Source organism: Netta rufina, assembly GCF_964035555.1.
Source record: "Netta rufina genome assembly, chromosome: 21".
NCBI classification, from domain to species: Eukaryota; Metazoa; Chordata; class Aves; order Anseriformes; family Anatidae; genus Netta; species Netta rufina.
This window is the reverse complement of record NC_140145.1, coordinates 11,757,267-11,781,916: the sequence shown is the minus strand read 5'-3', so window position 1 is coordinate 11,781,916 and position 24,650 is coordinate 11,757,267. Positions and strand designations below refer to the sequence as shown.

Genomic DNA, 24,650 nt, shown 5'->3' with positions numbered 1-24,650 from the left:
TGCAGTGGGTGAGATGTGAGAGGATAGGAGGAAAAAGGTACATTGAACCAGGATGCTACCTTCATTCTCACTGAAAGAGCACTTAACTCATACTGCAAAGCCTTTTAATAAAGTTTTTGTTGGACCAACAAATCCCTTTGCTCTTGCAGAAAATATCTGTCTGCTTCCTTTCAAGCAGAATCATCAGTCTGACAAATTTCTGAGACATAGAGAAAAAAAAAAAAAAAAAAGAAAGAAAATATAACCCGCTTCCCGTGCCAAATTATATCAATTCTGCCGCACCTCATTAGCTTTCATTTAATGGAGGGGGAGGGGTTTTAATTTTAAACCTTTTGCCTCTCGCATTAAACAAGCAGCTTCAAATTTCATTGAGTCTCTCTCTGTCTCTGGAGACATCTTCCACTGTCTCTCTTCCCCATTTCCAGACAAGTTAAGTATTAATCTTCTCTTGTTTTATGCTGAAGTGCCTTTGTATTGATTTTTAAAGATGTTCAATTCTCTCATATTTGGAAATAGAGAATGACTTTGAGTAGACACACTTAGCCATATTTTCTTCTTCACCCAAATACTGCAAATGAGTCTTCATTGTAATCAATTTCTTCTGGACTTTGTTTGCACCTGATCTGTAATTTATAGGAAAAGGGCAGGATAATTAATGGCAAGGGGTTAGACGGGGCTGCCTGGGGCAAAGGCTCGGGCAGGGAGGCAGCAGCTCACATCAAGCAGCTCACACCACAGCTTCGGCCGTGCCGGGGACTCGCGCTCCCTTGCACAGCAGCTGCTGGGGTGGAGACCCTGGAGCCCCCCTTGCTGCCCTGCTACCCCAGGCAAAACAAGCTGCCAGTTAAAAGGTTAGAAAAGGTTAAACATTCTATTTCTAACCAGTTCTACCCTAAGAGCAGCAAAGGACCAGATCAGGAAGCAGGAGGTGCCACAAAGCCCCTTCCCCTGTGCCCGCAGCACAGAACTCAGCTCCAGCCAGGGCAGCCCCCGCGCCAGGAGGTGAAGGCACCCCCCAGCCAGTAGATTTATTTCCCAGAACAGCTTCTTTTACAAGGCTGAGTGAGCAATACCACAGTAAGCATCTTTAGGATGTGTCCTTGTGACCACAGCCAGGGGCAAAACATTAGCAAGAAAAAAGTGGCAGCACAGGCTCCTGACAGGAGCCAGGCAGCAAGGGAGCTGGGCACAGCCCCTGGGCTCCAATTCACCTCCAGCTCCATTCCCCAGGTGGACTTCCAGTCATCCCCCCGGGCAGCACACAGCACTTCACGGCACCTGGGATACGTGTCCTTGGCGGTGATGGCCAGGGAAGTGAGACTGATGTGCTCGGTGCTGCTCAGCCACGTGGACAGTGCAGGTAAATGGGGACCGGGGAACTTCCCCCAAGAACATCACTTGTCCCTGGGGTGGCTGTGGAGCTGCCCTATATGTCTTACATTCTGCTGTCTGATAAAAGGCTTCAGGGCAGATTAGAGCAGGATGGCAGGGAAGCCTTCCTTCCCTAGCACCTGCTGTTCTCACCCATCACACCTGGCAGGTTGAAATGGCACATTATGCACCCACAGAATGGTTTCTGCTTGGCAAATGGGGGAGCAGTGGCAGGACGGGCACGGTGAGCCATGAGCACGGTGAGCTGCACGGCACGGGAGCCCCAGGGCACCCTGACCTGGGAGCAGAGCCAAGTCTGCCGCTGCCTCCAGAGCAGGAGCGTAGGCTCCTGCAGCGTACAGGTGTGCTGCATGTCCTCAGTTCATCCTTTACTCTTTTTAAGAGAGGATCCTATCAAATGGCCCTGATGCTGCTTCAGCCAGAGCCGCAGCACGGGGCAAGTGCTCTGCCTGCATCCAGCGGGAGGCAGAAGCACTGCCTGCAGCTGGGGGCTCTGTGGGGCTGGGGTGACTCCCGACACCTCTGCTTTATGTGCTGATGCAGAGAGCATCACCCCCGAGGGTTTGGGACACCCAGTCAGGGCCAGCACCCAGAGAATACCCTCCAGATGGTGTTTACACCACAATGAACAGATATCTTATAAAACGGGATGCTGCAGCTTGAGAGGCTTAGACTGGAAATTAGGAAAAGCAAGGAGGTTGCTTCAGCCCTGGAGCAGTCCTCAGGAGGCTGCCAGCTCCCACCCATGGAGCCCCCGGCCTCAGGTGGATGGAGCCGCGGCCGAGCTGACCTGGTGCTGGAGCTCGGGGATGCCTCCCAGCCCCAGCCGGCTGCTCTGGGCTCCCCTCAGCCTTTGTCCTTCCTGTAAGCATTCAATGTTACCTCGACAGCGACTAAATAACCTCTGAGTTAAGCAGCTGCCACTGTTTTATGAAGAAATAAATCTCTCTCTAATATTGCCCTGACGTTTTTGCTTCAGAGAAAACAGTTTTGCAGCTAACTACAAAACTGAATCCCAAGGGGCTGGAGAGAACTCATTTCAGGCTGGAACAATTATACGCCATGATTAATAAATCACCTGGGTGGCCGGATCATTTATGCAACGCTTGGCATTTTATTCTGGACACTTTGCTAAGAAAGAACGATCTGAAAATACCAGACTGCGACAAGACCAAGCCTTCATTCCCAATATCACAGAACCTCCCCCTGAATAAATTATATGATTAATATTATTGAAAGGCTGTGCATTTACGAAATAGCTTTGGCTTTTGTGTTAATTCTTCAGTGAGATGGAATTGCCCAGGCTGCCCAGAGCCGCCCATCGACCTCCCGCAGCTGCTGACGAGCACATTTCCAGCGGGGGACGCCGGCCAGAGCCCCGGCACCCGCGGCCGGAGCAGCCCAGCCCGGTGACTCAGGGCTTCTGCAGCCAGGCCCGCGGCCATGCGCTGCCCGCCAGGCGACGCAGGACGCAGCCCGCGAGCCCTCTGCGCCTCCCCTGCCCAGGGATTTACGGCCGCCTCGCTGACAGGGCAGGGCCATAAATACAGGAGATGCGCCAAGCAGCGGTGGTGCCGCAGGAGGGATGGGGGCCCGGGCCCGAGCCCTCCCCAGCGATCTCCACTGTCACACAGCTGCTACCCCTCAGCGCTTCATTTCACATCACGGTGTCAGAGCCTTCCCTTCCTCAAATGCAAAGCACAGCCTCTGCGAGCAAAGCCCTCAGCGTCCCGGCCGGACCCTGCAAACACCCCCCCTGCCCAGAGCCCCCCGGCCAGCCCTGCCCCGCGCTCCCGGCTGAGCTGCCCCGGAGCACGGCCACGCACCCGGGGTGCTGGTGAGGCTGGGGGCCAGGCACTGCCCCTGCCCTGCCCGCACCACGGAGGAGAGGGACAAAAGAAGAGCACCAGCAGTGCAGACCGAAAGACAGGAATAGTATCAATCTTCTGCAAAAGGGGCAGTCACATTCCTATTTTCCTGGGGTAAGAAGAAAAGATTTTGGAGCTTGCAAACTAGGGAGAAGGTGATTATAGCATTTCAAAATGTGCTGCAGAAAGAGGATAAGAGTGCATGCAGGTTTAAGAGAAGTATCATGAGAAACAGAGCTTTAGATTATGTTACATCCAGCCCTAAGTAATCTGATTAGAGATTTATTTTATGGCTTCAGTTAGAAAGACATAGGGACAATACCAAGAAAACAGGAGGCAGATATATGTGTTTTTCCCTTCAGATGAAGCATCCCTATGCATCCAGAGCTGACAAATCCCCAGAGCAACCGTTCAGGCACTGACATATGCATCGAGAGCAGTAAAAGGTGACTTTGGGAAAACTTAATTACTTTTCAAATTACAGCTGGATACAGAAAACCCACCAATTAGACAAGAAAACTTCCAACCTGTTTTTGTTCTGGGTACAGTCCCTGCCATTCTGACGCTCAATACCCTCTTCAAAAACCAGACACGCATTGTTACACGAGGATCAAGGTCATCGAAGATCAAGACTTTTGCTGCTGCAGTCTTAGGCTGGCTGGAGCGTCTCACATAGATCCCGGGGCTGTAAAAGCACAGCCCCAGCATCTGCGAAGCAGCCCACAGGACTGGGGCAGCCGGACAGCATTGCACGGGGCACTGCGCGGCTCTTACCACGATTTCCCAGCACCAAAGAAAAGATCTGCCCCAGCCCCCGGAGCAGGCACAGGTGAGACGCGGCCCTGGTGAAGGCAAGGGGCTCCCCTTTGGCACGTGCCAGCTGACGGAGCCCAAGGCCATGGTGCAGCCTGCACGTGGGTGTGACCAGCACCCACCCAGCCCCCCGGGGGTCCTGGGCACGGGGCACTCGCAGCAGCCTGCACCAGAGATCGAGGCACCGCCACCTGCGAGCCAGCGCTGAGCCCTGGAGCTGCGGGCGGCTCGGGGCGACGCCTGCACCACCACACACCCAACGGGTCGGCATGCACCAGGAGCATCAAAACGCTGCCAAGTCTGCACAGCTCCTTGGCTCCAAGGGGGGGCTGCTGTGCCCAGCTGAGAGCCCTCTCCGAATGGACAGATTCAATAAAAGCAGAAAACACAACTCAGTTGTTTTCTTGACGCAAGGTCACCTGGTTAAAAGCAAGCAAACAAAGCTGTGAGGGGGGGACCGCAGCCTCCGTGCCCTCCACTGCCTGCCGGTGAAAGGCAGCCCAGGCAGCCAGTGAAGACAAGGCGGCCTCGGCATTTCAGCACGTGCAGTGCAAGCGAGCATTTGCCCAGCTCAGAGCAGGGGACAGCCCGTGGCACCGGCAGCAGCCTCAGCCCGAGGGGCCGAGATGCCAGCCGGCCCCCCAGTTCCACAGCTCCTGCACCAGGACACCAGAGTGACGGGGTAACCAAACGCATCCGCCCGGCTGCAGCGGGCAGCCCAGCACCCCCCCGCTACACGCACACGCGTTGACCTTTTGCCTGACTTCAGCTGAGCGGCACCCATGGTGTTTCATCTCCCCAGCGCAATTATCAGCCTTCCCAGGAAATAAACAGGGAAAGCAATCAAAGCTGCAATGAAAGAACAAAAATTCATTACAAACGAACGACCTCTCATCTCGCAGGGAAGCCACAGCCCGGTCAGATATCGGTACCCATTAAAAATAGAACAGGACCGCGTGAGAGCAGCGGCGGTGTTTGAAGATCAACACAACTTCAGATAAGCTGTGCATAAGTGCTAGGAAGCAGACAGGAGGCGAGATGGGCAGATAGCGACGCTGGTGCACACAGGCACCTGTTCGGTGGTTGCAGAGGCTTGGAGAGAAGAGACCTCAGCAGGAAAAGAGATCGCAAAAGACCTAAAACCAAAGTGGGGATTAGAAGGACCCAGAGCTGGCAGCGCTTTGCCCACACACCTTTTCACGCAAGCCACAGTTTCTCTGGATGTGGTGTACTTCTTTCAGTGCATCTCATGAGACCACTCTGTATTTGCAGGGCAAACAGGTGAGATGAATGGTTGGCAGCACTGAAAGCACCTTCCTAACTCCTCAGATCAGGCATCAGTTAAATAAATACAACTACAACAACAGTAATAATAATAATAATAAATTAGTGATAATAATAATGAGGAGCCATAACAATGGCCAGCCCCAGAGGACTGCAACACCTGCATTTCCCTGTCCTGACCCCCTGCACAGACCGGCCAGGCCTCGGCAGTGCCTGCCTGTCCCACAGCCGTGCAGCAGCCGGCCCGTGGAGGTGGGCAGAGCACCGCGGAGGTGAGCTGAGTACCATGAAGGTGGGTGCTGCTCCCGGCTGGGCACGGGGTGTTCCCATGCTGGCAGACACCCAAACTCACACACAGCCCCTTTGTGCCCTGTGGAGGAGAGTCAAGAAGCAATTTAAGCTTCAGCAAGACAGGAAATGGCACTTGATTAACCACAGGGGTGCAAATTGGTCCTTTGTGGGAACCCAGACGTTCAGCCCTCCTGGAAGTGCAGCTTTGTCTTTGTTTCTGCTCCACACAGAGAGCCGGGCAAGTCACTCGCTGGTGCGTTACTCAAGGCAATTAGCTGTTTTCTGCTGCTTGCAAACAGATCCCAGCAAATCATGTAGCCATTTCCACGTGGCCAGAGCAGGCACAGAGGAGCGGCAGCTGACAACGGTGTCAGCAGCACCTCTGCCCTGCCCCACCCCTGCTCGCGCCTGTTCAGCCCTCGGCGCATCACGAGGAAGCGGATAATCGCTGCAGTGCGCAGAAGATTAGCAGCACCGTGCCACTGCTGCTACACTGCGCTATTAATCTGACTTTAAAATGCACCTGAAATGGGCTGTCATCTGCTGGAGCACTCAAACTGAGATAATCAGAACTGCTGGAACATGGGCCTGTATGCCAGGATGGGGTCCGACTGCCAGCGCCGGGCAGGCTGGAAGCAGGCTCAGCAGTTACGAAACCCAGCTGGATGCCTTTCCACAGGGGTGATCCTATGAGCCCTGTAGGGTAACTGTGTATCGCAAAGGCATGCAGAATACAAACTAAGATATATCTGTGTTAGCACAGTGATAAAAAATGAATTTGTCTTATCACCTTGGAATAAACTTTGAGCACAAAGGACGGGAAGTGGATTTCACAGTGTGTGGCTATCTGTGCCCACGTAACACAACCCATACTAGAGCCAGCAGGAGGTCGACTCGGTTTGCCCAAGCACTGAGGTCGGTTCTGCGCCCGCTGCTCCAGTGCCAGCCACGACGTGCCACCTCCTTCTGTGCCACCCGCTGGCACCACACCGCCAGGACACGTCCCAGGCCACGGGCAAACGCACCTCACTTGGTGCCGTGCTCTGATCACCCCGCTCGGACGCAGCGGCCAGCCTCAGCTGCCAGCGGGGCCAGGGAGGCACCCGAGAAGCAAAAGCCGAGTGAGAAGGGCGATGGTTGCCAGCCCCTGAGCAGCCACGGCACATGCAATTAATCCTGCCCAGAACGGAGTGTCACCCCAGGCACACGTTTTGCCTTTCAGGGGACTCATTAGTCACACGCAGCTGTTGTCTCTGCCCCAGGAGCCTCAGTGACCTGTGGCATGACTGGTCCAGGAAGATCACCCAAACTGCAATCATGACTTGCAAAGACAGCCTTGCAGACTGAGCAGGGCCAAGTGAATGAGGGCAGAACTCTCCATCCATAGCTGCTGCAGCGACACTCTTCAGATCCGAACACCTCCGGGCTGGATGGGAGCATTCATTTCTCCGGCCTGCCTTCAGGACAAAACCATCCCTCAGAGTCCAAGGGCTGACAGCGGCGTCCGCTTTTATGTGAGAAGATCTGTAGATAACTTGCTATCTATATATCTGCAGATACCTCTATGTTTCTATATATCTGCAGGTTCTCGTGACACTATTTTTGTAACCGTTCCCTCTTCAGCAGCCTTCAGAAAGACACGGCTTTGCTAAGAAGCTTTCAGAAGGCACCTTCCCACCAACCATCCCAGGACCTCCAGCCACCTTCCAGCCTCTGCGAGCAGAGCCGAGTGCTGGCGCTGACTCCTCGGCATGTTGCAGTGCCAACCAGCACGTCATAAATCAGAGCCACTCGGTGGACAGGGAAACGGCAGCATAGGGTGATGAAGCAAATTGCCGAGGGCCAGGCAGAGGAGAGGATCGGCAGCAGAGAGGAGAAGGACCAGGTGCACAGCGCGGGCTGGAGCCGAGGCCCCGGGGCCACGCCAGCCCCTGCTCGCTGCAGTCCCCGTGTGAGCGTGCTGCCTGGGCCCGGGGAAACGCAGCACAGCGTAGTCATCCCCACAAGAGCAGCGCAATTACATGGAAATCGTATTCTTGATAATTTGGGGTATTTTTTGCTATGAATGAAAGCTTTCTGAATAAACAAGTTTCAAGATTTCAGCATCAAATTAAATTAGATCAGATTAGCAGAGGAAATAAGTCTTTACAGTATGAGCAGTTCCTTTGAATTTCACTAGCAAATCAGTGAACTAAATGCCATCGTTTATCATTAACATCATTAATAAAGCCAGATTCAGGATGCACAGCAAACAAACACCAGTCGCGTGCCCAATGCTTCCAGAGCCACCAGCACCCCCAGCCCTCGCGTCAGCCCTAGCCCCCTGCGCAGGACACACTCCCACCCTGCAGTCATTTTGCAGTCCCATCCCGCAGCCCACGGGGGCCCCTGGGAGACGTGTGGGTGCTTGGTGCTGGGGGGATTGCACCCGGGGAGCGCAGCCAGCCCCAGCAGCGCTCCCCACTCCTCTGCACCCCAAGGATCCCAGTAACTCAGTTACTATCTCCATCTGACACTTTGTTTGATGTGAGCAGGTGAAAAGACATAATTTGTGGAGTTAAAACACGGGTATTATCTCGATGACACATCCCCACAACAGGGAGTGCACTCGAGTCAATCATGTTCAGAAACTGGTTTCTGTTGCTCTACGGCTTTTTCCTTGCATCTTGCTCTGCATCAAAAAAAAAAAATAGAGAGAGAGAATATGATGTAGGTAGTAGCTAGAAAACTACCATTTTCCTCGTTAAATGCTCTCACACTGCTCGACCTCATCAAACGGGAACAAGAGGCCTGGAGGAGGCATGCCTGGAGCACTGGGGGCAGCCCTGGGCACAGCCATACGTGGCAGGAGCTGCCCTTTCCCAAAGGATGGAGCACGACCTGGGTACACCATTTCCCAGCCCGAGCACTGCCAGGGAGAGGAAAATGGACACAGACCCCTGGTTTGATCCTGGACTTGTTATCACCGCACCCCATTTCTCTTGCCTGGCAGCAAACCTCCCTGTCCTCTTGCTTAACACGCAGGTGAGCAGCGAACCTTTCAGCCGGTACAGCCACACTCACGTCGTGGAGCGCTGCTGAAGGTCTGACGGACACCCTTCCTGCTCCCGAGCTCCCAGTCAGGCTGAGGCTGCTGGTCATTATTAGCACATCACCACGAAGTACAACCCACGTCATCTCAGTGAAAAGAACATCGAGCTCAGCTTTCCAAATTGGAGAGAATTAACACCAAATTGCTTCTATGAGGCAGGAGCTGTCGTAGTCCTTGGTGTGTGACACCAGTAACATTTGAGAGGAATAAGAGAGGACTGTGTTTGAAAGGAGTGACCTTTGAGTCTTCACAGAGGGTTCATAATACAACCCTAACCTATTCAAGTACCTGCCAAGCCTCTACATCTCTTCTAGGTAGGAGCCTGAGATGCCCCAGCCTTTTACAACAGGCTTTAAAGATGTGAGGATCTCAAATATCATATGGGCTCAGCTGGCTGTTGCCTGTTTGCTAACTGAGGGTAACTCCGCACATTATGAGCCCCGCAGGAAATAAAGCTCCGGAGATGGAGAGGGACATTTCTCGGTGTGGTGGCCACAGGGCCAGGCCCCGTGGGCTGCCTGAGGCTGGGATCCCACTCAGCAGAGGGAAAAGCCGCAACCAGCGGGAGCCGTGCAGCAATTAACAAAATAATCATCAGGAATAAACCACAGCTGCATTCCCACACCCGGTGCTGCCCTAAACCTGCTCGGGATGCTGGGCACAGGGGGGCACCAGGCTCCCCGAAGTGCACCCACCCCAGCAGCCAAGCAGGAGTGGGGGCACAGCTGGGGGGACACGGCCGTGGGGACACCGGTGGTGGTGTGAGGAAGCAGCCGTGGGCGCAGCGTGCTGGGCGGGATGCTGAGCTCCTGCAGAACACCCTGTCCTTGTGCAAACCAGGACGCCTGGGAGCACACATCCGTAGCCAGATGGTGCCTTTATCGCTCCAGCCATTAAACATCCCTCCCCCCGTTACAACAATATTTGCTTTCAAAAGGCTGATACTCTTTCAATCCTTTTGATTGTCTGCAAACAGCTCCTATTTTGACAAGTTATAAATATAGCAGGAGGAAGGAGATACATAAACCAGCATGGTTTATTACTTCTGAAGCAGAGCTAAAAATAGACCCACGTGGGGTTGCTAAGTCCTCTGGGCAGATGTAATTGTGGATAATCTAGCTTTAAATATGTGAAGGTTGTTTTGATAGCAACAACAACATTTTAACATATGGGACTCGGCAGCACGCAGCAGCAGAGCACGCCGCTGCGCCACGTCCAACGTCTCCTGCAAGCAGCGTTCAGGTCGCAGAATCCCAGCTGACTGCCTCCGCGTTATAGCTTGGGTTTTTGCATTAATAAACCCCAAAATAAACCCAAATATCTATGGCGAGCCACCGACAGGAAAGCATCTAACCAAACACCAAGCCAAGTCTCAGGAGCATCAGTGGAGCCGCGCTGGTTTCCCCACAGCAGACCTGCCCCTAACGTTTTATACTAATTCTGCTTACCAGATTGAACGGCTGAAAACCCCCCAGTCCGTACAGCTGACAGCACCTCTCTCTTCCTGGGAAAGGCTCTGTGGTCCCGAGCACGCTCTGAAACGTGCTCGGAGGATTGCCTCGCGGGCGCAGGGCTGGGTGTCTCCGGGGGAGGCCGGCAGCGATAACCGCCCTTCCCCGAAGGGGCGCGCGGAGCCGCGTGCGCTCCACAGATAGGGAGCGGCACTGGGGCCGGCTGGATTTGGTAAATCCGCTGCCAGCTCTGGGCCCGGCCCGGCCCAGCTGGCTCATGCCCCACTGCTGCCTTCCCCGGGATGGCCCTGGGGTGAGCCCCGGTGGCTCGGCTGCACCCACGTGCGCTGGTCCCACAGCACTGCTGGTCTCTGGCTGCCACAGGTGGGCACCGCTCCGGCTGCCAAGCAGCAGCAGCGGCCCTGGGGCCAAGGGGCAGCTCCCCGCCTGCACACACGTTGCTCTTGCACATGGAGTTGGTGCCCCCAGCCCAGGGGCAGCTCCCGCAGCTTTGCCCCGTCCTCACCGCAGGGGCGAGGAGGACAAGGGGAGCATCGACCTCCGCCAAGCTGTGCCTCACCAACACACCTCAGACCCATCTTAAATTGACTTTTCTTAAATTACATGGTCCCTCAGCAAAAAGGCAGCTCTTGTGCCCATTAGGAGTCATTTCTGTCCATAAAGAAAATAGGATATCATTAAGGCTCCCATCTCCCGGGTTGTTTTTTCCCCTTTAGAAAATTGATGTGATTTTTGACAGTGGATCTGCTCTCAAACACGGTGTCAGACAACGTGCCTACACCCTCCCCGTGCTCCGCGGCACCGTGTGCTGGGCTCCGGCCGGGGGTACGTGGGGCTGCCACACTGAGCTGCCCCTGCCTGCCCCAGAGCCAGAGGTGAGGGCAGACACCGCCTGCTCCAGCACAGGCCCAGCTCTGCCTTATCTGTAGGCACAAAAGAGAGATAGCAAAGAAACAAACACACACACAATCCAAATCTATTTCAGGCTAAGGACAGCCTGAGCAATCCCAAGCACTGCTGGTGCTCGGACTCAGCGCAGCCTACCTAGGGCACCTCCTCACCACGCCACCCTGTGCTGTGCGTGGCGTGGGCTCGGCAGCAGCACCCAGCACGGCCCCAGCACGGCCGCAGGGAGCTGCAGCACCCTGCCGTGGGACGGGGCCGTCCCTATCTCAGCCCCGCAGCCAGCGCTGCCGCGAGGGCAAAGCCCAGATTTCAGAGAAGCGGCGGGCGGCGGGGACGGGCCATTTCCAACAACGGCCCACACAGTACGGGACCCGCACCCACCCAGGCATGGTGCTGCCCTTTCCCTTTCCACAGCTCAGGGCACCCAAACTGGCAAGGAAAATGCAGCCGACACTAATTTCTTTGCATGAAAAGCAAATAAAGCAGCAGAAGTGAGAGTTGACTGATGATTCATTCGAGCCACCAGACGCTCTGTCCTACTTTCACCCCATTTTCACTGCTTTCTGCATTCCTCCCTCTAGATTTCCAACTCCCATCTTCGCTTCCCGGTGCCACACGAGCACTCCTCACCCTCAGAGGCAGGGCTGTGCGCACGCAGATACAGCCTGGCAGCACACAGGCAGCACTGGCCAGGACGAGCAGGACCCCCAGCAGGAGCCGGAGCAAAGCCCCCACCTGGCTTCTCATCTCCTGGAGGCCAAGGAGCTGAAACCCAGCCGCCCTCTGCTAACAACCCAGGGCAGCCAGGACAGCGATGCGCAGCTGCCGGCTCCCGATGGGCAGAGATCCCCTGCGTGAGGAGGGCCCCGGGTGGCCGAGCAGCAGCACCACCCACTGCCCGAGCTCGCTTTGCTTTTATCCACTCACAGTCAGAATAAACAGCAGAGAAAAGCCAAATGTTCATGTGTCTGCAGCTGACCACGCACAAGAGGAGGCACCGGGCACGGGCAAAGAGCCACGGCCTGGCCAAGCCTCACGGGCCGGCTCCTGAAGCTGGGCTCGGCCAGCACCGCAGCAACCGCTGCATCTGGCTCTGCGTGCACCACGCACTGGGCAAGTAAAGAAGGACATGCAAGCGCTTTCACACATGCCTATCTCCTCCCAGAATAAGAGGACTGAATCATATTGCCTGGGTTTGGATACAAGCCCAAACCTGTTCAGAGTGGAGCTTTTTTTTTTTTTTCTCTTCTAAGTTTTGGTGGTTTTTGGAAATCATTCTGATTCAGCGAAGGACCCTGACCCTAACGCAGCCTCCCAGGAGCCAAGGCAGAGCAGCTTCTCCAGGGAAGTGTTAAATCAGGCAGTGACAGCCAGGATGCTCGGAGCGTGTTGCACCAGCTCCCCCCCAGACAGCTATGGGCTGGGGCTGGACTCTGCTAGCACTTCATGTGCCGAGTCCTGAGGAAACGTGCAGGAGGGAAACAGGGAAAGCAGAAAGCATCCACCTCGGAAAACAGCTCCGTACTTTTTCCACAATCCTCGTTAGAAAAAGATTCATTCAGATGCCACAGTCCTGAACACTTGGCTCCCAGCGGCCAGACCCCGTCCCCGAGGGTCCCGGATCTCACTTGTCGGTCGCTGTGAGCCCCGCAGGGGCCAGACCTGCTCGCAGTGGAGGACAGCAGCACCCAAGGGCTCTGACCCCGGGACGGGGACTGCAGGCAGGGGCTGGCTCTGCCCCGACCCCACGCAGCCACAGCCCAAGGGTGGGCGAGGGGACAGGCAGGTGTCTCGCCCAACCCCGAGGGCAGGATGCGGCCCCTCCGCCGAGTGCCTCGGGCTCAGCAGCAGCAATGGGAAGCAGCGATGCTGCATCCCCACAGGATTTACCCTGACATTTTTAAGGGATTGCTCCATTTCGGAGTGAAATCTGCTTCCTCACCCCTCACTGCCGTATGAGAGCACATGAAACGCTGCAAGAACCCACCCGAACAACTGCGAGGGAAAACACAGAGGACTGCTGCCTGCCGCAGACGGGTCACGCTTCCAGGACGGCTTTCCCAAAAGCCAGAGCAAGGTTGGAGCCCGGTGCCGAGAAGGACGGCACGGAGAGGTGCTGCGACCAGGAGCCGCTCGCACGCCAATAATCCACGGAACCGACAAAGAGCCCCCGGCAGCGGCGCGGGGCCGCTCCGACCCTCGCCCACCCCCTGCCCCCCCCCGCCGGGTGCCGCTCCCCGGCCCCGCGGCCCCCCCCCGGCCCGGCCCTGCCCGGCGCGGCGGGGCCCGGCGCCCCCTGGCGGCCGCTGCGGGCGGCGCCTTGGGACGGGCCCGGCCGCGGGGGGGGGGGCGAGGCCGGGGCGAGCCCCGTGGGATGGAGGGGGAAATCCCAGCGCTGCGGAGGACACGGATAAAACGGTCAAACCCACCTGCAGCCGCCCCACCATGCACGGCCGCCCCCCCCCGTGCTGCTCCCAGCGCGGCCCCTCTGCTCCTGGAAGGCAGCAGCGGATCCAGGAGCCGCAGCAAAGGCACCCCCCGGGCAGCACGGCCGTGAGCGGGGCACCGCAGCTGCTCCCCCCCCGCCGGAGGGGCCGAGGCGGCCGTCCCGCAGCGTGCCGCGAGCCCCGGCGGGTGCTGCACGGACACGGCGAGTCTGGGACGCGTCCCCCTGTACCCTGAGGCAGAGAAGAAGATGTAAAAGGACAACTGGCAAGTTGCAGAGGAGAGCAGGGCGGCAAAGCCAAGCCCTCGTGTGGCTCCTCGCCAGCCCTGGTGGCTGCTGCTGGCCCCAGCTGCGTGCCCGGCTCGGGGCAGGGTCCCCATGGGGACACCCGGCGGGGCCGTCACCTCCTGCCAGGAGCCCGGTGGCTGGCTCTGCACGGCCAGGGAGAGACCTCGGTCCTGTGAGCAGGGACAGCAACGTGCGGGGACGGGAACGAGCAGCGAGATGCAGACCAGAAATCACCGGCACCCCTTAAAGTCTGCTGCAAGTCCCGAGGCGCTGTCAGTCCCAGAGCCCCCCGGCTGCCCCCAGCCTGGACACGGCCCCGGCCTGCAAAGACGTGGGACCTCAGGCAGAGCCCAGAGGAGCAGCACGGAGCTCGTCCAGCGCCTTGCACAAGCGCTCACCCCGGGAGCTGCAGAAACTCTTTGCGCACGCAATTGCACACCGGCCCCACGTGATCGACTTTTCTCTTTCATTTCCGCACCACAGCTTTAATAATCTCCCTAGCAGGCAGGCTGGTGAGGGGACCACCTCTGGAAGCTTCACTCGGCAGATTCTGCAGCCCGGAAGATCAGCAGTTGCAAAACCAAATGAAAAACAAAGCCTGCCTCTGTCTGCTGGAGACGGCTGCTTTCCAGGCACTGCTGGTAGTGGTTTTTTGCAGCGGAGCTGAGGCCCAGCTGGAACGCGTGTACTACTACTACAGCCAGGGTATAATTGTAAAGCATCCATTTGCATGCAATTACCCATCTTAAAGGCGGCAGTAAAATCAGAGGAATTTACTTGGACACAACCTGCTCTCCAGACCTTGTCCTCACAGGACCTAAGCACATACCTACAAGATTATTGCAATCATCAGTGCAGCTCCTGCCAAGAAACTAAATCATTGCCACATCTCCCCATTAACACAGCTCTGGCCCATCAAATATTAAAGAGCCTCAAGCTTGGACACAGCTCATTTTACGAAGGTCAGGGCAATCTCATCTCTTTGCACCTTCACGTTCTGCCACCATTCCCATTACCAGACAAGCATCACATGCTCTTTCACATGAATTTTAGCTGTGCACGTGCTAACTTGCAGTGGTTGGTGTATAAGGCTCCTCTGTTCCACACAGACATGATTGCATCGTGATTTTTGCTTTATAAGGATAAAGCAAGAAGTGATTCTTTGCCTGAAGGTGTAGCTTATTTTATAGATTTTTTAAAATACTTGCTGGTTTCTCTTTACATCCTACTGATGATACCAAAGAGAAACCAATCAGAACCCAGAGGGCTGAGCAGGAACCAGCAGACGAAGGGTCTCTGAGTGAAGGACAGCCCCTGAGCAGCTCGTTGCTGCAGCCTTGGGAAGAGCTGATGCTCATCCTTGTCCCACCGCAGATCCCCACCCTGTGCCGGCCCCAGGGGAGCACCAGACAAGGAGCTCAGGACCCTGGGGCTGGGAGGCATCCACAGGACCCTGCCTGGCCCCTGGGAACCCTGCATTGAACCTGCACCTCGAGTGAGAGTGCAAATCAGCTGAGTAAGCTCATCTGGCCCAGGGCTGCTTCTGGATATGCAAAGTTCCTTTGATATGATTACTTTTTTGCCTGGGGTTACATTCAGGCTTCAGAAGTGGATTTATCTGCAGTCTGGCTCTGCTTTCCCCTTCCTGGGAAGCACGACCTGTGCCACGGAGCCTGAGCGTGTCCTACAAGCTCTGCTGGCGGCCATACCCCGAGGGGCAGCGATGGCACCACAGGTCCGGGAGCTGCTGCCTGCCCTCTGCAGGTACCGCAGGTAGCACAAGAAGAAACAGTGAGCCGAGACAGGGAGGGCTTCTTCTGGGCTCAGTGCCCCTTTTGAGATTTACATGGAGTAGTTAAAGAGTAAAGGAAAAAAAAAAAAAACACACAGAAAAAGGAGTGTGGTGGAATTGGCCTGTGCCAGCATCCCACGCCTGCACATGTCAAATCCTGCTCCCAGTCTCAATTTCGCAGCCCCTTGGTGCTGGTGCCGCTGTTGGCAGCCCCAGGCCCCATCTCAGGCTCCCAGCAGCGCAGCCCTCCCCACGCTCCCCACGGACAGGCACCCCAACCTGCACCCCGACACCCCCACAGCTCGCTCCTGCCTGCTGCCAGGGCCGCCCCCCTCCCGCACAGACTTCGCAGGCTTCCCGAGAGCAGCCCCTGGCCATGCACGGTGGGAATCTGAGCATCGGAGCTCCCTGCAGAGCAGCCCCCGGCTCACCACACAGCCACAAACCCCGCGCTGCCCTTCCCCATCACGCCGAGCAGCCTCTGCAGAGCCAGGGCCCCGCTGCCAGGTTCACTTTGCAGCGGGGCTGCGGCACGAGGCGGGGGCACGGCGCGAGCTGAGCTGCCGGCCAGGAGGGCACAGCCAGCAGGGCACGGGGCACAGCGAGTCCCGCACTCACCACAGCTTCCTGGGCATTGCGGAGGCCGAGCAGTGAAGGCGGCAGCTCAGAGCCCCCCGCTGCACAGGGATGCTCAGTCTTCTGCAGCGCGTTTGCTCGCCAGTTGTACCTGCAGGTACGTCCCAGCACTTCCTTCACCAGAATTAGGACAACCGAATCCCTGGCCAAGATGCCAGGGCTATCAGTCTCTCCTCCTCCGATGCTCCCCCTCTGCAATGTCTACTCATGCTCTCCAGTTTCAAGTCCCTCAGACATATTCATGGTTGCCATAGGAACTAATGAAAACCAAATTAAAAAAAAATAAAAAGGAGCAAGATAGAGGGAAGAACTGCTTTGAAGCCGCGGTGCCACCTGTGTGTGTGAGTTCATTATCACGACCAGCAGACGCCACACGCAGCAGCAGCCCCACAGCCCCGCTCGGTTTCACCAGGCACCGGCGCCGCGGGGACGCAGGGACACGCAGCCGCCCTGGTGCTCCCCACGGGGTCTCGCTGCCCCAGGAAGGCTGCCCAGGAGCTGGCAGTGACGGGACCATGGTGGGGACCCCGCAGCGCCCCGCTGCACCAGGGTGCCCTCTGCAGCCAAAGGCTCTGGACCACAACCAGCAGCCACTCGCTGTTCCACCTCCGCCAGCCTTCCACAAGTCAATATTGATGTTTGCAGCACGCACGAGGCTTCTTGAAGTGCTCCTTGGCTTGTAGGAAGCAGCTTGTCTTTTTGTTAACAAGTTATAGAGCAGAGAAAATTGCCCACGCCTGGTATCCTAGCCAGAAGGCTGCAGTAATAAAAAGAGGGCGTTAGAAAACCAAAACTACTTTTTTTATTATTTATTTTAAGGGTTTTTACAAATATCTAATGTGGCTCTGGCTGGGCCCCAATTACAGAAACATTTAATGATGCAATCTGTCCACAAAGCAGAAGCACTAAGAGGCTGTGGAAAGCAGCAGCTGCAAGTGCCGGGGATGGAACAGCTCCAGGGGACGCTCAGCTGAGCAAACGCGGCTGGGGCTGGCGACAGGGACCAGACCTGGGGAAAGGAGCTCCTGCTCCACGGGAAGGCTCAGCGCTTGGAGGGGGCACTGGTTTTCTGCATGTGACAGCACCGGGACCAGAAGGGAAAACACAGCAGCCCAGGGCACGGCTCCTGGCTGCAAACTCAGCCTTGCAGCAGGAGGCCGGGCCGGGCCGGGCTGTGGCTCCCCGTGCAGCCACAGGCACCCCCCGCTCCCCAGGGGCCGCAGCCAGGCTCCAGCAGCATTTCATGAGCGTTTAAAATCATCTCTCGGCCCTGCCTTTGAAGTAAGTGTTTTCATTCCTCTCTCGTGCTCCGAGAGGCTTTGCAGACATGCAAAAATCAATTCCCCCATGGAAAATTCATCTCCCCACACCCCTGGGGGAGAAGCACAGCTCCCAGGTCCTCTCCCAGCCGACAGCAGGAGCTGATGTGGCCCCGGCCATAACTGGAGGCACCGGGAGAGGGGACACCGGGCAGATGTCGCATTGCCGAGCGTGGAAAACAAAGCAAGTGCTCGAGCCTGCACAGCCCTGCGTTATGTCATATCCGCATTTGGGGGCAGGTGACACACTTCAGCAGCAAAGATCTTTTGCTATCGCCAAAAACGCATTATGTAGGGAAAAAAATCAACATCAGCAGCTGTCCCAGATACCTGCTGTCCTCAGGCAGGAGCAGTGCCAGCGGGGAGCTCACTGCGAGCTGCTCAGGCACAGCTCCCAGCACAGCCCCAGCCCTGCAGCCCCCAAGAGCCTGGGTGCCCCCCAGCACCCCACACCTCGCCACCTCTCCCAGGGATGGACCCCAGCACCCGGTGCAGGCAGGAGCTGCGGTGCACACCATGGGCGCTGGCACCACAGTCTGAGCAGGCAGCGTTTGCCCCACACGTTTGGCAAAGAAGTTCAAACATATTTCTGCAGCAGAACTGCTGCACAGGCCCTGAAAAATACATAAATTAATAAATAAATCAGGGCAGCGGTGTGCGTGGCACAGCTAAATCCTTCCCAGCACCATGGGAAAAAGAAAACTCACCAAGATGCCCCCCCCCACACTCCTGAAAGCTGTAAACGTCGATTTAAACTTCTCATTAGTTCAGTGGAAACCTGAGCAATGAGCTTAGTAACAGCATTTCTGTTGTGCTATTTACAAAGGGCATGTTACAGGCTTATTCAAGCAGCAGGTCCCCGAAGGCTTTCTGTATACTTTTCCATTAATGAATAATTTGCACAAGTAATGATTATAAAGGGAAACTGCATGAGCAGTTACCCACACGTATTACCTTGAACTCGAGGGAGGCCTGGCCAGAATATTTCTGTATTAGCACACAGTAGCGTTAACAGCGCTGGGAGCCACAGGAGTGCTTGCAATGGAAAATCCCTGGCTCGGGAAGCAGGAGGGGGGCACAGCACAGGCAGGGCCCGGCGTGAGAGGCATCCCTGGTGCCGCAGGAGGAGGGCGTTTCCTTTAGTGCTGAAACCTCCAGGAAAGCCACAGCTGCACTGATAGAAGACGATTCCCCGGCAAAGCATCAAGTCACTGGGGTGCTCAGGGGCTGTCTGGGTGGAGCTGGCTCAGACCCTGCACTCCGAACACATTCTGTCTTCAAGCTCATTTTCTGGAACAAGCACAGCTTTCGCAGCCACGCTGCCCGCTGCCCTCACAGCAGCCGAGGGGACGGGCAGCAGCCCCCTGCAGCGACAGCCGGCACTCCCCCAGCAGCCCACGGGGTCAGCAGGGTGAGGGGCGCCGCACACCCTATGTCCCACCAGGAGCTGCCCCCTCCCCAGACTGCGAGATCCAAATCCCAACCAGACCAAACCCAGACCTTGCTGACGACACAGCCAGCAGCCTGCCCTGCCAGCTCCCATTCCCATCCCTCCAAGCCCAACGCCCTGTGAATTCCACCACGCGTGCCTTAAACCCGCTAAAAATACAGCACTCACATCATCCTGTTCACCAGAACTGCTCGCTGCGTGCATCACCTTACACTAACGGAGCAGGGGCTGTGTGACGTGCACAGCAGCAGCTCCACGAGCAGGCAGATGGAGGGCACAGACACTGCCCTTTGCCCCACACGGCTCCGCTCTGCCTGGGCCGGTGCCGTGGGGTCAGGCACAGGCACAGCATGGTGCTGGCACCCTGAGCCCCCCCTGCGGCACAGCCACCCCGAGCCTGCCCCGTGTACGGGGGTAGGTTTGGCTGGCTGCTTGGTTTTTAAGGGCAGAGCATCCTCCCTCTGCTCCAAGCCATCGCTGGCCACCATGCACTCCACACGAGAGTGGCTTGATAAGAGAAAAGCGTGGTACTCACTTCATCTTCAGGCTGGCGAGCATTGTCTTGTCGATCCTGGGGAGAGAGCAGAGCAGCGTGTTACTGTGATGGCACAGAGACACGGGCTGTCCGGCCTTGGGACCCGTCCCCAGGTGTCCACGTTCACCTCAGGACCCAAGGAACAAAGCCCATCCCCTTGTCTCCCCAGCCAGCTTGTTCCTGTACTTCCCCCTTAGCTCTACTCAAGGTCTGGCTCTCCCATCGCACTCCCAAATTCATTTACCCACATCCAAGCTCTCCCCACAGCCTCCCAGAAAGCATGGATTTAATGAAGACAGACCTGAGACAACACAGGTGCACCCAAACATTGCCCCAGACCCCGCAGCTCAGCCCTGCAGCCTCACAAGCAGCACGGTCCCTGGGGTGAGGACTCCAGGTGCAGCAAGGCACACGGCCTTTAGAGCTGGCTGGGCTGCCCCGCTGCACGAGCACAGGTCCGGCCCCGGCCCCGCAGCGCTGCCCCGGCCCCGCACCTCGTGCCCAGGTGCCCGCACTGGCTGCAAGCGCCCGCAGCTGCCCCGAGCCTGGAGCTGGAGCAGCACAGGGCAGCCCTGGCTGGATCCCGAGCCGCATCGCCTCTGTATTTAGCACTGGTAATAAGCGCCTGTCTCCACAGAATTATTATGGTTACAAATCATATTAATATTAATTAATGCAAATCATAGTAATGTCTCAAAATGCAAAATTCTGTCTTTTGGCAGTAATTGCGAATTCTGTGTTGTCTGCTACATGGTGCACCAAGAAAACACAAACCCAACCGAACCAACCCAACAGAACACTACTGGTTTCTGCCTTGTGATCACAGAAAATGCTGCGAGGCCGCAGAAATGCGTTTTCCTCTCCACCAGCAGCCCTACCTCCCCCTGCTCCCGGGCTGGGCAGGTGGCACAGTGGGGCCAGGTCCCCTGCACCCTGCCGCAGGCTGGGCTGTGCCGGCACCGGGGGTCCCGCCTGGCACGTCCCCGCTGCCCGTGGGCACAGCCACCGTGCTCCCCGCACCTCCTGGCCCCTGCCCTGCTCATTCCGCTGCAGGGGCAGAGCCCCAAACCTGTGGGGGCTCCCCTGTGGCTGAGGAGCACCGGGTGAGCCCGGAGGCACACGGATCAGCAGGAGGCTCCCCGCCCGCAGCACACACTGAAGCTGTCGCCCCTGCCATCCTTGCAGGCCCCCCACCGACATCTGCCCGTGCTCACAGCTTCCAGAGACCTGGCACACTGCCGCTCGTACACACAGACCCAGGTCGGCTGCTACTAGTGCTTAATATTTAACCAGCCTGCCTACAGACCTCGTTGAACATTAGGTGGGGTTGAGCACTGAGCACGCTGCTGTGAGGTATCTGCTGCTGAGCTCTGTAACGGGGCCAGCGAGCTGGGGGATGGGGGAGCGGGGCTGTGCCCAGCGGTTTGGGTTCCGTCAGGAAGGAAGCATGAGGAGAAAAATCAGTTGCTGTTATTTTGCCTCATGGAGAGAGGAGAAGAAAAAAAAAAAAAAAAAAAAGAAGAAGAAATAAAAATACAACAAAGAAAACCCTCAGCTGGGGAAACCGCAGTTGCGAGATGACTAAACTGAGCGAGCAGCGTGGTCAGGCCCTTCGCAGCGCTCCCCTCCCGAGGTGGGGCGATGTGAAACAGCTCACACCCCCGGCTCTCCTCCCCACAGCACAGGGCTTGGGGCGCCTCTGCCCCCCCGGGACCCAGGAGCAGAGCTCAGGAGGATGGAGCCGCTGACGCGGCTGGGCCTTCCCACAGAGGGGCTGAGGCCGTGCAGCAGTGGGGCGCAGAGCCCGGCAGCAGCCCCCCCGAGGCTCTGCACTCCCCGGCAGCAGCCCCAACCAGCGGCTTGGCACCTGGTGGGGCGACACCGACCGCGGCACCGCGCCCCTGGATGCCCAGCGCCACCTCCGCACCGCGCTCAGCCCCGGCCACCCCGGGACGGGCACGCCGCTCCCGAGGCCCCGTGGGAACGGATGCAGCCGGCAGAGAGAAAAATAACAACAACTCACACGCAGCTCGGGGCTGGAAATAGCAACTACAGCCCATAGAAAGAGGTGCCTGGGTGTGCCCGGCCACCTCTCGTGCTTATTCACCAGGTTTCCACAGGAAGGGCGTGTCGGCCACAAACCCGAAATGACTGTGAGAAGATGAAGAGGTGCAGGTACACGGCTGTGGCAGGCTGCTGCCTCGCCAGTAGGCCTGCAGAGCGGCTGCGGGATGGTGCGGAGCTGGGGGATGCTGCAAGGAGAGGCTGCCCCAGGCACACAGCAGCCCCCTGCCATGGCTGCAGGCAGCGGCACGGCACGCGCTCCGAGCTGGCCAGCTCCAGGCACGGCACAGGCACTCTGCAGGGAACACAACTGCGAGGGGCATCTTCCCGAGGGGACCCCTGGGAATTTGTTTGCCCACCTCACCTGGGACCTTCCCAGCAGCACATGGGGAATAGGGCTTTGCAGAACCCGATCCTGATATATTTTAAGTCAGCACCCTGCTTCCCCCACCAGCCAGCACTCCATCCTCCAACGGCAGCAGCGCCGCGTAACAGCCAGCAGATGACACTTTTCCTGTGTTACTCTGGTTAGCTGTTATCTCTTCCCTGCAACTGCCAAAGCAGAGAAGGAGAACAAATAAGCGAAGCCTGGATTACTCCAAACACCCTGCAAAGGTGAAGCTAAGGGCTTCAGTCTGCACTTGTGCCACTTGATCACAGCTGAGGAAGTGGTCAGCAAACGGCAGCTCGAGGGATGAGCCCAGCGTGGTCAGGGCTCCAGAGCCAGCACTCCAAAAGGCGGTGGCGATGGGCCAGGCATCCCAGCAGCTGCCGTTTCTTTGCACCACAAAACGAGCCCAGGTTTCACAAAACTGATTTACAAGCAAGTTAATTGGAGCGCTTTCTTCCAATCTTTATATCAAAGAAAAAATCCAGCAAAATGCTCGACTTAAGGCGCACACATTGCCAGAAGACTTTGCCGACACTTGACGATCTTGCTGCCGTCCCCCATCTCAGTTACTCAGCATTTCCCCCAGAACGTTTCAGGCAGCTCAGCTCAAAAGCCACCGGCCCCAGCGCTCCTCCCAAAACCGCCGGTGCCTATCAGGCTGCCCAGCCCCGGAGCCAGCGGCAGCGGGCAGCCACCAAACGCAGCCTGCAGAGCCCCCGGGCACGGCGAGGGAGAACGTCCTCCTGCCCGACCGCCAACGGCTAAACAACCCCCACGGTGTCGGTGCATCCTTCAGTTCCTAACCACGCGGCACAAACTTGGAACAGGCATAAAATATTTTAGGAAAAGTGAAGCAAGGGCAGAGGAAGAACAGTGCCCTTTTCTTAAAATCTTTCCCTATAGATCAATACATCTCTGAGAAAAAGAGACACAAAAACCAAACAGCCCGGCTGAGCTCAGGGTGCAAGTGGCCACCGCAGTGCTCTGTGCAAGGACAGAAGGTGCAGGGATGACCCAGGGAGGCACCGACGGCCCCGGCACCTCCCGTACGTCAGGTGGGAGCGCTCCATGGGCTGCAAAGGTGCCGGAGGTGGCTGCAGGCACCGCTGCCTGGGCAGGACAGGGCAGGCAGCAGCAGGGCAGGAGGAGAGGGGAGAGCCCCGGGGTGCCCTTGCGGGTGCCGTGCCCACTAGTGCTCACCCACCACGAGCCCCATGGGTGCTTTCCCGGGCACCACAGCACCCTCCCCTTGGTGCCGCGCTGGGCTCCCTGAGGGCACCAGGAGAAGCGCGTCCTGCCCAGCGATGGTGCTGTGCCGGCAGGGCCCCGCGGTGCTTCCTCACCCGAATGGCCCCGGAGAAGCCAAAGAGGGAAGAAAAGCCGCGAGCGAGCAGGGTGCTGAAGCGAAAGCCACCCACCAGCCATAGCCGCCGAAGGAGACGCTGCGCTTTCTGTGGAACATGGTGGCTGCTCGGCACTGCCGGGTGCCGCGGGCAGGGGCACGCAGCAGGGCCGGCAGCACGCCCGCACAGCACGGCCACCGCGGCGCTTCCTGGCAGCGCCTGCTGCGCCGGGGCGGGGGACCCCGATGCCTCCAGGTCAGCCGCCTCGCAGAGGCGCATGCACACACACACCAGAAAAAGTCATTTCCTTTTTTTTTTTTTTTTTTGTTTTTGGCCTCAGGCTTTTCACAACCTTACGCTGCAAATATCGTATTTCTCCTAACGAGAGCCGCTCAGCATCACGCGGCGGGCCCGGTGCAGGGCGTCCTGCTCACAGGTACCAGCCAACACCTCCCGACCACAGGCAGCCTTCACACCTGCTGCCCCTGGAGCTGCAGGGTCGTCTCACCGGGGGATCCTGAACCACCCTTGCAGCTCATGGGAAATCCCACCCAAAGCACTGAATCTGAGGAACCAAAAACCCCACTGCCTCTCCTCTAGTGGAATATTGCTCCCCAGCAGATTCTGCCCCAGCTCCCACCGCCCAGCCAGGGGCTCCTGCCCTGTGGCAGCACCACCCATGGGGGCTGTCCCAGCCCGCTCCACCTGGCCACCAGGAAGCTGCCACCGGGGTTTTCTCTCCTTGGGCTGCTCACCAGCTCCAGTACAACCGCAGCGTGCATCTGCAGCCTGACCACTACCAAAAAAACAGAGTCTTTGTACAACCAGGCTTTGGAAAAGCCATTTAAATGCAAATGCTGACCTCTAGCTGGGTCGGAGCTTCCATAAATTACAAAGTCACAAGAAAACAAGCGGCTGTCCTGCGACAGCACTCAGGCACAGCGGGAGTAGCACAGCCCGTGCTGGAGGCGAGACGGATGGCTGTGCCACAGCCCCTGGGCACCCACAGCCCCCGCAGCGAGCCCCTTTCAGCCTGCTCCCCATCCTCAGCACTAAGGCTCATGGATGTGAGCACCAATCCTGCACTGCAGTGAGGCAGCACGATCCCAGTGCTCACAGGGAGCATCCCCTCGGCCTGGGGCGGCTGGGCAGCAGGGGCTGCTGGCAGTAAGGCTCTCCTCCGAGCACCTGACAGCATTACATCGAGAGGCATTTGGATTCTGTCTGATGTGTGAAAGGAGGGGGAACTAGGGGGCTGGAGAGAGAAAG

At 57.5% G+C, this 24,650-nt stretch overlaps 1 protein-coding gene across 1 annotated transcript in view; it reads right to left on the bottom strand.

Moving 5' to 3' along the window:
* RAP1GAP2 (RAP1 GTPase activating protein 2) overlaps positions 1-24,650 on the bottom strand; it is a gene marked incomplete at its 5' end in the record, with an annotated part of 72,578 nt that overhangs the window by 35,581 nt on the left and 12,347 nt on the right. The window contains one exon of the mRNA XM_084299445.1: positions 19,584-19,619. Within this exon, the coding sequence (XP_084155571.1) occupies positions 19,584-19,619 (36 nt within the window). The remainder of the gene's footprint in view (positions 1-19,583; positions 19,620-24,650) is intronic.